Source organism: Populus nigra, chromosome 18 (genome assembly GCF_951802175.1).
Source record: "Populus nigra chromosome 18, ddPopNigr1.1, whole genome shotgun sequence".
Lineage (NCBI taxonomy): Eukaryota > Viridiplantae > Streptophyta > Magnoliopsida > Malpighiales > Salicaceae > Populus > Populus nigra.
Window position 1 is genome coordinate 484,927 of NC_084869.1, and position 14,594 is coordinate 499,520.

Below are 14,594 nucleotides of genomic sequence, written 5' to 3' on the forward strand. Positions count from 1 at the left end.
GAAAAAATAAAACCTCGAAGTAATAACACAAAATAAAAATAAATAAATAAAAGTTGAGATGGACAAATTTGACTCTAATTTAATCAAATTAACTGAATTTTTAAGTAAAGCTTTAAATTAACACACCAAATCAGATGTGATGGAGTTTATAGAACTATGCATTATAATTTAAACAATCTCTTCAGCCTTCATTCAAAGCCATTGAAAAGAATTGATTAATATAATGGGTAATTAATTCGTATAAAATTAGTCTCAAGAAAAGTTTTGATAATGCAAAACAAAATTTTTTATTGTTGATAAAAATATCTATTTTACTTAAATTAAGATATTTTTTTAAAACAGTATATCTCATTAAATTAAACATTAATGTAGCTAGAAGCCTAGAACTTAATACTTTAGAATAGATCAACATTTAGAGGCAAGTTAGGGTAAGTGAATAGGTTTTTTTTTTCTTACTCTTAAAATTAAAATCACATGGTCACAATGTTTCTTGATTGCAATAAATTAGCGTGTTTGGAAATGTGGTTGTGGTTGCTTTTCAAAATGATTTTAACTCAAAAATGAATTAAAATAATTTTTTTATTATTGTTTAAAAATTATTTTTGACATTAGAGTATCAAAATAATCCAAAAACACATAAAAAAATATTAATTTGAAATAAAAAAATAATTTTAAAAATACTTTTAAAACACAAAAATCAACAGTTTAATAAAACAAAAAATCTTTATATTAAAATTAATTAGTTTTTTTTTTCCGCAACACAAACATGCACCAAATTATATACAACAACCTTTCCACCTTGCAATACCAAACAACACATTGGCATCTTTCGTCACAAGACGTGATATAAAAAAAATATATATATAATAACACTAATATTGCTAAAGACAATTCTCTTGAGGTGAATTATTTGGTATCATTCTTTTTAGTTCTTTCCTCATCATGTGATATGAATTTATTGTCTATGCGTGTTTCATGATCGGATTACACAATTAGCAAAAAAAAATTAATTCTAATTAATGTATTAATTTATTTAAAAATATCTTGCTTTCACTCTACCTAACATCAAATATCCAAGAAATATTAAAGTATTTGTTTAAATTATTATTATTTATAGGCAAGGGGAAGGGATTTACTGCCATGTTTGCACGAGTTTCATGCCACTACATCTGTGAATATTAATTTAATATATATATCAACAGATTTTTATAACCCAAAAATATTAATTTATAGAGGTTTGATTGTATAATGCAAAATCTTATCTACCATTATTTTTTATATCATGGTATTTTCAAACTAATTTGCATATCAACTCAAATCTAATTTATAAGGAAAAATATATTTTTTAATTTATAAGTTTAAAATTAAAAATAAAAAACTTTCATTAAGTTCATTGAATATTGGACTACGCAGCATAAACTATCATATCTCATGTGTATGGACGCGGCAATCAAATCTTGGGTGGCCGACACACGCAAATATTCATAGCATTTGTAATTTTTCTAACTTTGTTGCAAATTAAGATGGAAAAATTTTCTTACTTAATTCATCGAATTAATAAATTAATCATATCGTAATTATGCTTCTTCTTTTGTCCAATATAGTGTACAATCTCTAAATACGGCATCTAAAATGGGAGAGTCCACCAAACTCTGATTCGTCGTCTTGCCAGCTGCCACTCTCGCGAGTTTTATAAAATACTATAAAGCATAATCCAAGGCTAGTAGAGCTCCATAAACTTTTGTCAAAAGCCAAGAGATAGAGGCAGCCTCCCGCATCTTACAAGACGTCTTTCATGTAAGCAACATAGATTCTTCATGGTGTCTTTTTTTTTAGCCATATTCTTAATCGCCTGTTTTGATGATCTTTCGTTGTTTTTGTGATGGGTTTCTGTGATTAATAAGGGTCTTCTTCTTCTTTTACCTTTTTTTTTATGTGGATCTTTCTTTTTTGTGGAAATCTGAAGGGTTTTGGTTGTAGATATTTGTGGGTTTTGAATGCTTTTTGTGGTTTTGTGATCAGTATTTGTGAAAGATATGGCTTCTTCAAAGGTTTACTTATTTGATGAGATTTCCAAGCACAACAAAACCAAGGATTGCTGGCTTATTATCTCTGGCAAGGTCAGATCTCCTTCTCAAAGTTTCATTTTTTGTACCTTTTGAGATTAAGAAGGGAAATTCTGTTTGGTTGCTGAGAAAATTTTGTGTGAGATTGCAAGATGGGAACTTTGACCTTTTGTTTTGCCCCTTTGGATTTTTTTCTTAATTGAAAATTAAATCTTTACCAGTGCTATCGTTTCTATTGCATGATTAAAGAGTTGAAAGTTTATTTTTATTCTTATAATTGCAAAGTCTGTTCCTTTATTATGCTTTATGAACCAAGTGCCACCCCTTCTGTGGAAGTGGAAGGAAAAATTACTAGGCTATGTTTGGCTGCGCGGTTTTACCTGGATTCGTCAAAATTAGAAACTAAAAATTTCTTGAATTTTTTTTTTTTATGTTTAAGTTGTTTTCATGGGAGGTGTCAAAAATAAATTTTTAAAAATAAATAAAAAATATTGTTTAGATGTGTTTTCAAGCGAAAAATATTTTGAAAACCAACTCTTATCACACTCCTAAACACAATCTTACATATTAAAGCAATGCTCCAGTGCGCTCTCATCTCCTAAACACAATCTTACATATTAAAGCAATGCTCCAGTGCGCTCTCATCGCATGGTTTGTAACAACCTTGGATCCCATATTAATTTGTGAAGTGTGTAACAGAATAATTCCCTTATGGAAGGGGTAAAGAGAAGGCCTCGAGAAGCTGACATGCATTATATTTGGCAAAATCACTTTGATAGGTCTTCTATGATGATTTTGGAAGAGTAACGCCCGTACATAATACACATGGTCATTCACCTTGTTTTTAATATCTGTCAGTGCAATATCTGATTGCTTAGTGATACACTGATAATTTCTCTTGCATGGAAAAGTGGAGTTATGGCAATTACTCTTTGCAGAAGGGTGTGAACTGCCCGCACTACTCTTTTTCATTGATATGAAAAATAACGCCAATGTGTGTTTGCAATGGAATCTGTACTTGCTTCTTTGTTTCTTTTTATTTTAATTGTTTATTGAAGTTTTGAGCATTATACTCAGGTGTATGATGTCACCTCGTTCATGGATGATCACCCCGGAGGCGATGAGGTTTTGCTGTCATCAACAGGTTGGTTCTGATATCTGTTCTGTAAAACCTCTTAAATTTTAGCCCGAAGAGTTTTTAGAGGAACCATGCCTGCCCTCTTGAACTCATTCTGTGTGTTACTTAACAGTACAAAAACCCAAATTCAACCACCTATTCCGAGTTACTTGCATGAACTCTCTCATTTATTTTACAGGGAAAGATGCAACAAACGATTTTGAAGATGTGGGTCACAGCGATGATGCTAGAGAGATGATGGAAAAGTATGTCATTGGTGAGGTAGATGTAACAACAGTACCAACAAAACGCCTCTACGTAGCACCAGGTTTGGGAGGAACAAACCCCAAAGACGATAAGCCTGGGTTTCTGATTAAGATCTTGCAGCTACTCGTGCCTCTCCTGATCTTGGGCTTGGCTCTTACTGTCCGAACCTACACCAAAAAAGAGTAGAGGCTATGATTTATCAATATCTATCCTTTTTAAGGGGTTAGATAAGGATTCGATCAGTTTAATTGTGTTTGTGCCGAAGTTAGCTAGGGGTCCATAATTGAACCCATTGGTATTTATTTGGAACAGTTAGTCACTTGTAAGTGGTAACTGGACATGTCTGATTTTGTTGGTTGATAAACAGGAGCTTTCCACTTTTGAAACTTTCTTTCCATTGTTCTTTCTGTAGCAACGGGATAAATATTGGTTTTCATGATATCAGGAGGTACCTTGTAAACCGAAGGCATTGCAATGGGTGTGAAAATCTTTTCAAAAGCTGTGTAAAAGTCTCAACTGGATCTCTGCAATATCTGAATAAATTTCTACAGCGAAATGGCGACATTTTCGAACTATTTGGGACAATGGCACCGTCTGGTTTGGGTTGAATTTGCTTATAAACTATTAGAAGATGCCCTCCTAGTTGAGGAAACAATTTGGGAATGATCAACATTTTCAATATGGTACATTGATCGAAAATTCAGATCCCACCTGCTTGATACGGATATGACAACGATTGTGAAGATCGTGTTCTGTATTAAAAAAAAATGGTCAAGTGAATCGCATATAAAGCTAAATAAATCTTTTCAAGCATGCCACTTGCCACTTCAACTAAGACTTGAAAGTGAGCAGCTAGAAGCATTGCTGAAGATGGATAACCTCCTTAGGGTATGTTTGGAGCAGAGCACGAGAAGGCTGGAAATATCTCCACAGAACAAAGACCTTGAAAAAAAAATTGAAGCATATAAATGGGCGACAAAATGGTCGATGAGCAGTCATCAGAAGGGTGTCTCTATCTTGTCATGAAGGTTCACCACCAGATTATGTGCATCGTCGAGAAGTTTCCATACATCAAGTTGCCCGGACATGCTATTGCATTCCCTTAAGATCTCATCCGTGCTGCTATATTTCTCTATGATTAATTTCCTTTTCTGTAACACAGAAGCCGCAATAGCATAAAGCAATAAATCCTCTGTTGGTGGTGCTCGCTGCCTTATCCTGCTCCATGCAGACTTTCCAATACCAGCCCTTATAGCTGCCTGATCTGCCCACATCACCTCCCAGAGGCAAATTGTCTGTTCAAATGTCAATTCTCTCCTGAACAGCACAACCACCATCCTATAAACAAAAAAGCAATCCTCAGCCTGGAGCTTCTCCAAGTGCCTGTAGAGGTGGGAGTCTTTGCATTTTATAATCTTGGAAACAATATTGAGTTGCCTTCGGATCCCCACTTCATCAAGCCTAAAATTATGCCTAGCCTTCCTCATGAAACCCACAAAACACCAGAAAGCTTCATGATCCTCTGTGACCACTGCAATTATTGGGGAAAGTAGATCACTCATGCCCTGGCAATACCCAATTTCTGGGTCATAGACTGCATAGGCTTCGAGAATAGCAACTAGTCTTGCAGCATGGAAAACTCTGCAGGGTTCCAGGTGATCATAGTCCTTCAACCCAACAGCCTCTGCAGCACGGCATGCTCTTAACTCTGAAACTGTTGCCTGCGATGGGGAATACGGAATCCATTCAGAATTGGCTCGCACTGCATCAACACGAATGATCCGCTGCCACGTGGCAAAATTTTCACCAGAGCATTGGTTTGGATGGAGATCAGCCCTAGAGGGAGAGATGTTCTCTTTCAAAGGCACATCAGGATCATTCTCTTCCCTGCCCTCAGATGAGGAGGAAGCCTGAATGACTTCAGGGTCTTCAGAAGAGTCTGAGTCAGAAGACTCGGTGTTTAGTGCAGAGGCATCAGTGTTTGTGGCTTGACCTGAACCATCACCACCTTCCAACATTGCACTGGAGGGGTCATCAGAGTCCTCAACATCTGGACTCCTTTCCTCGCTTGAAAGAGACTCCCTAGCACTAACCACATCTTCATAACTTGAAGAGTCAGAATCTTGTGTGGGACTTCCACTATCCTCAATACAGCTTGTTTCACTAGTTCCTTTGGAGCACTCATTGATGCGTTTGAGAAATCGCCTGCACTGTCTGCGGAATTTCTCATATTCCTTTCTGCAGCCAAAGATTGTAAAGAAAAGAACCATGAGATATATTTAGGGACTCAAATAACAACAATCAGATTATCTGTAATTAAAAACTCAAAAGTAGTCTGAATCTCCAAGTTGGAATCTATAAATTGAGTATGGAGAAGGTACCTTTTCTGGGTTCTGATGATCTCTCTTTCTTCTGTGGAACTATTCAAGTCATATCTGCAAACAGAAAACAAGACCGCTCATCATGTTGGCAATGTAGGAACATCATGACAGTATAAAGCATTGCCTAGTACAGGACTCTTTAAAAGAGAATCAAGGTCAGGGCTCTAGAAAGAAAAACAAGTAGCAAATGCATTGAGAAAGAGGGCTTGACGACATTGACAAACTAATGAATTGCATGTCCAGCTCAATGATGTCAAACAGAGACACAAAAATAAATAAATAGGAAAAGAAGACACTGTAAGAAAGCAGAAACTTTACAGTTGAAATGCAGTACTGTTCACCCAACTACTTCCCAATTCAGGAAAAAGGTCTCTCAACTACCATATCCTCTACCGTGGTCCTTGTATTTCTCCTTGTTTCAATTGTGGTACTTCTGTGGAATTCTCACTAACTTCGTCTCTTGTCAAAGTGATATACGACACCAAACAACGTTGGACTGAAGGGCCACAATGGACGATGCATTAATCATTGATCAGAATTCAGTGGATGAACAGGAATCAGCACGCATGGATTGTAATGTAAAATGCAGGAGCATGTAATTCAACAAATTTGAACACTGATTCACAGTCTCTGGATTTAAGGGAGGGAAAGATGATTGAAATCCTTTCCGTGGTAAGCCAAAGACCAAAAGGTCCTAAATCTGGACCATGAAGTTCAGAAGAACACATACAGGGTCTATCCTAAGAGATGAGAAAGCAGCAGCAGAAAAAGACATAAATAAAGATATGACAAGGTTCAATATACTTACACTCCAAGGAGGAATGGCCAGACCTCTGCTCTAATACATGGATCAATACCCTACAAGAGAAACATAAGAGATAAATATTTCCCATCAAACAAACATAGCAAAACACAAATTGCAATCACAACGATTACTCACTCCGCTTCGAACTTTTTTCAAAAACTTAACCCCGCCATCTCTGGGTTTCCCGTCTGATGTAAACAAGCTTTTCCATTGCCTAGGTGTAAGGGCTTGTTTTCTTTTCCTTCGAGACCATGGTGACTTCAGTCGACCCCTGCAATAAAAGAACAACAATGATCAAATTCCAACAAAAACAAAATCAACACGACTACAAACAATCAGTTAAATATCTGAATAAAAATACTCCATTGAAAGCGAAAGGACACTATCAAGCAGCTCACTTTTTGGTAGTTTCTTTAAATACCCATCACCCAAGAAAAAGATAGAAAAGATTTTGTAATAGCACTCATCTCTAATCCAAATAAATTAGATTTTTGCGACAGATGTGGTAGCTTGCAAAAATATATGATTATACCGATACCCTAACCTAATTCCCAAAAATGTAATGCAAAAGCATACAGACATTCAATTTTCAACTCGAAAATCCGCACCATTGTTATTATAAACCAAGTTACGCATTAAATAAATAACAATCCATATCAAAAGAGATTAAAAAAACTGAAAAAAAAAATCCATAAAAATAACAAAATCAACCCATTTTTTTTAAATAGAAACCCTAAATTGACCAAGCCAAACCCACGCAAATTCCATCTAAGAACGCAAAAACTTAGAAAAAGATGAAGAGATAAGAACAAATGGGGTAAGAAGTAGTAGTAGAGACTGAAAACACGATCTACAGCTACTATTTCTTCAAGATCGGATCTGGAAAAAGCAGAGATAGAAAGCAAAATCACTAGAATCACCAAGGAAGAGTGAAAGAGAGTATTTTTCAGAGAGAGAACTCACCGATCAGAAGAGGAAGAGGAGGAACAATAAGCCGGTGAGGAGGAATTAACAACAAAGAGAATCGAACGCAAATGAATCCACGACGAAGACGACAAACTTGAAGACGACGACGGAGGAGAAGATGAATTTGACGAAGACGGCGACGTTGGACTTCGTTTTAGAGTTTTCATCTACTTTATAATTTCACACTTTCTCTTAAATATTTTGGAAAAAAATAGGTTTTTTTTGTTCTTCTAGTGTTATTACCTACTGGTGGTGTAGAGTAGGGCGGCCAACAACGCGGTTCCGGCTAGGGCAGTGAAAGCGACGGTCGTGATCGACGGCGGCGTTGCGACCAAAAGTTCAGACCAGAATCCGCCGCCGCCGTCGGAGAGCTGGATTCCGCCGCCTGGAATGTTATTACTGGTTATTAACATCGAGAAGGAAACAGCACCGGGATCTATGAAGTCACCGAAATGACCTTGCTGCTGCTACTGCTGCTTTGATCTGTGCTTGTGAGTTTTTGAAAACAGAGTGGCTTAACAGAGTGGAAATTTAGTTGGTTTTATGGGTATTTTTGGGATTTGAACTTTTACGGCTGCTTGTTAGAGAGAGAGAGAGAGAGAGAGTTGCTTTGTTTTGTCTGTCTGCCTGTGGAGTCTGTCTGTGGAGAAAGAGAGGGAGAAGAGATGGGGCTTAAAAGGAAGAATTAATTAGACAACTTAGTCACTATAGTTTGACAAAACCTATCAATTAGCCCTTTTTTGTTTTTGATTTATATATAAATGTGTTTTGTAGAGGATACAATAAATATTTTTCAATTAAAAATACAGATAAATATTTGACAAAACTTATCATAGACCTTTTTGTTTTTTGTTTTTTGTTTTTTGTTTTTTGTTTTTAATATTATTATATTAAAAACATTTAAAAACATTAACTTAATATTTTTTATTGCTAAAAAGTAATTTAAAAAGTATATTGTAACAAAAAAATAAATACTTGTTTAATTTCTAACTTGTTTTTTTGTTTAATTTTACAGAAATGCCCTTATAGAGAATTAATTTTTGAATTTATTCGGTTCAAAAAAAAGTTGTAGATTACAAAACTTGAACTTATTATCTTCACCTTTTATAATTTATTTTTTATTTTTATTTTTTATATAACAAAATATATGTATATATATATATATATAAATCATCGATTGAATAATAACCATTGATTGGATCATTATTAATATCAATTTAATAAAAGAAATATACCTCAAATCAAGTTATAAGAAGTAGAATTTTATAAATTTTCTAAGTATTCATACATATAATATATTTTTTTTGTTTTTATTCAGTATTTTTATATCTTTTTAAAAGATAAAACTAGTTATTTTTTAGGTTTGTGACTACCCTTTTAATAAATATTTCTTTTAAAAATCAAACTTATATTTTTATCTTTATAGAGAATACTTTAATTGCTAGACTAATATTTCTTGGATATATATATATATATATATATATATATATATATATATATAATGTATCTAAGCTAACTGCTATCTTGGTCTTCTCTACAAAAGGGGGGGGGCCTCTTTCCCATTTTTATATCTATACATTTGATAATTTGAGTTGATTATTATTATTATTATTATTATTATTATTTTGTAGTCAGGCCTCAACCAAATCTTTCTTTTTAGTGTATGGTTTATTAATAATCTTATCTTGTTATATTTACCACCGACCTACTGGTCCTATAGGGTTTTATTCCTTTCCAAACTTAACTACTGACCAGTAGTGTAATCACAAATTTGTTTACGAGATTAGGAGGAATATTGGTGATTAGGACTGTAATTAACCACCTAACATATTGTTTTGATCCTTTTGGATATTTTCTTGGTTTTATTCTTTAGAATATTCCTACTTGTTTAATTTTAAATTCAATTTAAATCAAAGACCGATTCTATAAACTATTGAATTGATTTATTATATTTGATTGGCCAGTTTAATAGCACTACCGTACCTTGTAAGATGTGATGGAAAGATAGGTTTAAAGTTTTTTTTTTTTTTTAAAGTGTTATAATTGTTTTTTAAAATGTTTTTTATATTAAAATAATAATTTTTTTATTTTAAAAAAATTATTTTTAAAATACATTAAAATAATTCAAAATATATAAAAAAATTTATTTATAATAATATTTTTTAATTTTTTAAAAACACGAATTAACTCGTGTTTTTTCAGACCGGCTATTAAAAAATTTGTTTGAAAGGTGTGTGATAATTTATGTTTTTATAGCTTGAATAAAGGTTTCATAGACCTTTGGCTATTTATATAGATTTTTATCATATCCTAATAAGTATTTTACTCGCTGGAAAATGACTAATAAAGATAATATAAGATAGGTGTAATTATTTAGAACGAGTCAAGGTTTCTGTCACGTATAAAGCCTTGACTTTTCTTCCCAGTTTCCTTGTAGGATGCTTCCTCCTCCATCCCTTCCAGTTGCTGCTCGGAAATTATCTCAGTCGCCGTCATATAGGTTCACAAAATCCTCCTCCCACGATGACTTCCAGCACCGGCCGCCCACCTGGGATTTCCGCTGCTGCTGCTCCCTTTGCGGCTGGTTTCTAGTCCACCCGGGTCCTCATCGGATTTTAAGTGGGAGTTCAAGGAATGGAAAAAGGGTATATCCAATATTCCAATGGTTCAAAGCCAAATAAAAGTTCAAACGAAGAAGAAAAAAAGAAAGCCCCACCCCACCCACCCCACACGGAGAATTAGAAATTGTTTGTTTCCTAATAATAAAATTAAATTTTAAAAAATAAAATATATTATTTTAATATATTTTCGAGTAAAAAACACTTTAAAAAATAATTATAATCTTAAATAATATCCACTTTTCTGTGATGTCTCATATATTAACAACATCCATGTCACAAATACCGTGTAAAAATCATAGTTATTAAATCTTATATAAAATGAATTTGTTGTAAATTAAATAAGTTAATTTATATTTTTTTTTATAAAAGAACAAATTATCTAAAAAAAAATAAAATTAGATCAGATAGAATCGGTCAGATCGGGTCGAGTTGAATCTTATAGCTAGCCTAAAATGTTTGGCAAAACCTTAAATTCCGGCAATTTCACTAGTATATAGCTCCCTCGCCATTATTGCATCGGCAAAGTTAATGCAACGTTTCACTTGGATTGTGCTCCACACTTCCACTTGCTCATAGAAAAAGAAAGAAGGTATTTTCCACTTGAGTACCTTCTTCAATGGTGTTGTTTAAGCTTGAGATTCAAGTTAAAGCTTGATTGATTTGTTAATTTAATATTGAATGAGCAAGTCAATGATGAGGATGAGTGAGGCTTAAGGCGTAATTAAGAGATTCAACTCCTTCACTAATTACCATCAAGGACCAAGGCACGCCCACACAGCAATTTGCCCCTATCTCCCACTAGGTCAACTAATTAACATGATCATTAATGCTCGGAGACCCTTTTCAATGGAGAAGGAAAAGAGGTCAAATACATTCAAAATGGGTTTGATTAGGCGACAATGATCATGATTATGTCCTGGTAGTGGATCTTCCCTTGGATATGTAAGAATCCGTTAAGTAAAGTGCTTGCTTTGCAGCCCCCCCTCCCCTCGAACATGGAAAAAAGAGGAAAAGAGAACTAAGTGCTTGCTTTTTTCTTCGGCTAGCATCTTGTGCTTAGTCGAAAGTTCTGTAGAGGAACCACATTTTTGTGCTGAAAATTGTGAGGAGGTGTTTCTAGTCGTAGCTAAAGTTTCACACAAATGCTCAAGGCTTGGCTTCTAGGGTGTTTGGATTCTTGTTTGAAATAGAGTTTTTTAAATTGTTTTAATATGTTAAAATAAAATTAGGTTTTAAAAAGTAACAATAAAATATTATTTTAATATACTTTTAAATAAAAAATAATATTTACTACTGTTTCAAACACTCTCTCTACTGTACGAATAATCTTTGTGATTGAACTACTATAAACAAACTAGATTGAAAATTTCAAATAGTAAAATACTAGTTGTGATAGTCAAAATGTTTGGAAGTAGGAGCGAGAGTATTGATTCAAATGATTCACTTTAGATCCAAAAATTTAACCAAATTGATTTATGTCTTCAAAATTTTGAATCTAAAGCGTGTTTAGAAATGTAACTGTGATTGATTTTTAAAGTGTTTTTCACTTATAAATATATTAAAATAATATTATTTTTTATTTTTAAAAAATTATTTTTATATCAGCACATCAAAATGATCTAAAAACACTAAAAAAATATTAATTTAAAATCAAAAATCAAAAATCAAAATTTTTAAGGTAATTTAATTTATGTACATTTTAGTTACGATGTCCATGACAAATTTTAACTTAATGGGACTTTAGTTTTTAGTGGATTTGTTTTATTCGGTTTAATTTACATCGGTTTGGTTTTTTCAAATTATATTTTGTCTTTTAGTTCAATTTTTCCAGTTCTGGTTTTTCAAATCAAAACTAAACTAAATTCTTTTAATTTTCTAATTGAAATTATCCAAAAAATAAAATAAAAAAACTATTCTATTCAGTTAATTTCGAATTCATTCTTACATATATTTCAAATAATTCAGTTAATTTAGAGTTCATGAACAAGCCCGTGGTTCTTGGCAGTGGGGTTTTAATTCTTGAACTGATAGCAACCAACCTTAGGTAAGCCTAATAAAAGGAAAGATTCACAAATCTTAGCTTGTGGAAGAGGAAACCAGAGGAAGGAGACTAATGAGAGGATATGAGCAGTCAACGAAATCAGGCGCAATGATTTTGGACAGAGAAAAGCACGAAAAAGAGAAAAAGATCGATGAGAGATTAGACAGCAACTGAAGTGTAGATGACAATAATCTTTTCGTTGTTAGTTGGTTAGTGATCTCACTCCGTTTTTTCTCAGTTTCATCCCTTTGAAATTCATTTTATCAATTTCATGCCCGATTTTTTATATGTTTTTCAATTGGATCCTTTCATTTGAAGCTGTCTCAGTTGTTTGACAGAAACAAAGGCCAAAATCTCTTCGAAATGGCATGTTTAATTGTATAAAATAATAGAAAACACGTTTGCTAATACCGTGGAAGTCAATTGATGCATGATTGACACTTTCGTAATCATGTTTATTAAGAAATTGCTTGTGACGGAGGTAGTTGTTATTTTTTAAAATATTTTTATTTTAAAAATTAATTAAAATAATATTTTTTTTTATTTTTTAAATTTATTTTCAATATTATTAAAACACCAAAACTAAACTAGTTTGTAACAAAAAAATCAAATTTTTTGGAAATGATGTTTTGGCCGCAATAACAAACACAGTCTAAGTGTGTGTTTAGTAATGTGGTGCATGATGCTTTTACAAAAGTTCTTTTCAATTGCAAATATATCAAAATAATATTTTTTAAAAAAAATATTTATTTTTTTTACCTCAACACATCAAGATTATTAAAAAAATATCTAAAATTCTATTGATTTGATACATTTTTAAATGGAAAACAAATAAAAATGTATCAATTTGAGCCCTAAATAATTATGCTAGGGATCTAATTGGAAGTTGGTGGATAATTCCAAAAAATTCAATTTTTTTTATTTTACTTAAATTTAATTTGGTTTGTATGTTTTGGATCGTTTTGATGTGCTGATATTAAAATTATTTTTTAAAAAATAAAAAAATATTATTGACATGTATTTCAACATAAAAAATTATTTAAAAATTAACCGCTACCCCACTACGAAATATATTTTTAGAGATTAATATGAAGTTTTCCTTTTATTTTCCCTTAGAAATTCGAAATATAATAATAATGAAATCGAGATCGAGTGAGACAACAAGCAATCGGGGATTCGGGAGGGACAAAGAGGCTATAGCTCACCTAACTTTTACTTTTCCTTTCTGTTCTTTTCCCCCTCTCCTCTCCCTAACCATTTACTTTCTTACATTTTGGGCCTCGAAAAAGAAGTGGAATTCCAAGACAAGGGAATGATCATACAGGCATGTGTTGGCAGAGGCAGCAAGCAATTGTAGACAAAAACATGAACATGAAAGAAATATCTTGCATGCATGGAGATGAGCTGTTCTCCGCATGCTCATTATTGATCATCTTTAACGTTGTCCATCAAATGTTGGGCCTTACACAGATCAAGCACTGTGCCCTGCACTTTCCACCTTTTGTCAATCATCTTTAACAATCATGAAAGAGATGCAGGAGAATAAATGACAGACCCAGAGGGAGCCATGAGACAATTACAGCAGATTATAATGGTATCACATAAACTCTGCCCACCGTTAGATCAATCTTTAGATTGGATCTTACAACTATACTTAGATATATCCTCATGTTAGTTTACAAGTCAACCAAAATAAAGTTACTATTTTCCTTTCATATTGACGCATTCAAATAAATAAGATAATATTTGTCAGTTTCGTTCCTATCCTAAGACAAGAGAGAAACCAGATAACTATGAGAAATAAGATAATAAGAGGAATGTAATTTAATTGGTCAAGTTTTAGTTTTAGATTTGATTTTTAAAAATTATCGATTCAAGTTTTATAAAATTCAGGGCTATTAAAGATTTACATGATTGTTAACTTCAGTATTTTAACTGAGATATACTCAAACTAGTCTAAATATCCATATTAATAATAATAATAATAATAAAAAGAAAGACAGGATACAGACCACCCACTAGCCCCATCCCTCGGAGTTTCTCTAGGACTGGTGTGGAAGACCCATCGCGTAACACTAATTTCACAGCATAATTGTTCATCTGTCAATGTGCCTTGCTTGTATGTCTTTAGCTTCCATTAGCAGTCTACAAGGGTGATGCCAGCTGCTTATAGAGATCTGCTAACAGTACTGATGGTATTGAATTATCTTTGGAATACTTGGAGGGGGAGGGAAGGAAATTTTCACCTTCTTTCTTTGCATATCTGAGGGGGAATAAAGGAAAGGTCTCGGAGGGATGCATGGCTATTAACCATGTGTATCTTTCTTGAC

General features: G+C 33.1%; 2 protein-coding genes across 3 annotated transcripts; one reads left to right on the top strand and one right to left on the bottom strand.

The window, feature by feature from the left end:
* Positions 1 to 1,637: 1,637 nt before the first annotated feature.
* On the top strand, positions 1,638 to 3,836 carry LOC133678892 (cytochrome b5-like). Its single transcript, XM_062101401.1, has 4 exons — positions 1,638 to 1,797; positions 2,023 to 2,120; positions 3,144 to 3,210; positions 3,383 to 3,836. The coding sequence occupies exons 2-4, from the start codon at positions 2,037 to 2,039 to the stop codon at positions 3,634 to 3,636; spliced, it is 405 nt and encodes a 134-aa protein (XP_061957385.1). The 5' UTR covers positions 1,638 to 1,797; positions 2,023 to 2,036; the 3' UTR covers positions 3,637 to 3,836.
* A 350-nt stretch (positions 3,837 to 4,186) lies between these two features.
* LOC133678891 (rab GTPase-activating protein 22-like) lies at positions 4,187 to 8,259 on the bottom strand. Of its 2 annotated transcripts, none has more exons than XM_062101400.1 (5): positions 7,846 to 8,259; positions 6,772 to 6,907; positions 6,640 to 6,689; positions 5,832 to 5,885; positions 4,187 to 5,688 (listed from the first exon to the last, which is right to left on the bottom strand). In XM_062101400.1, the coding sequence occupies exons 1-5, from the start codon at positions 8,013 to 8,015 to the stop codon at positions 4,449 to 4,451; spliced, it is 1,650 nt and encodes a 549-aa protein (XP_061957384.1). In that variant the 5' UTR covers positions 8,016 to 8,259; the 3' UTR covers positions 4,187 to 4,448. The 2 variants fall into 2 exon arrangements, with proteins under 2 accessions (XP_061957384.1, XP_061957383.1); XM_062101399.1 differs by having other exon boundaries at positions 7,600 to 8,259.
* Positions 8,260 to 14,594: the final 6,335 nt, after the last annotated feature.

What these genes read in the sequence shown, in the direction of transcription:
- LOC133678892 (XM_062101401.1), top strand. Translation starts at nt 2,037, where the DNA reads ATGGCTTCTTCAAAGGTTTACTTATTTGATGAGATTTCCAAGCACAAC. An exon ending in GGCTTATTATCTCTGGCAAG is followed by an intron (nt 2,121 to 3,143) that starts GTCAGATCTCCT and finishes CATTATACTCAG; the next exon opens with GTGTATGATGTCACCTCGTT. An exon ending in GGTTTTGCTGTCATCAACAG is followed by an intron (nt 3,211 to 3,382) that starts GTTGGTTCTGAT and finishes TTTATTTTACAG; the next exon opens with GGAAAGATGCAACAAACGAT.
- LOC133678891 (XM_062101400.1), bottom strand. Translation starts at nt 8,015, where the DNA reads ATGTTAATAACCAGTAATAACATTCCAGGCGGCGGAATCCAGCTCTCC. An exon ending in TGAAAAAAGTTCGAAGCGGA is followed by an intron (nt 6,690 to 6,771) that starts GTGAGTAATCGT and finishes TTTCTCTTGTAG; the next exon opens with GGTATTGATCCATGTATTAG. An exon ending in TGGCCATTCCTCCTTGGAGT is followed by an intron (nt 5,886 to 6,639) that starts GTAAGTATATTG and finishes TTCTGTTTGCAG; the next exon opens with ATATGACTTGAATAGTTCCA.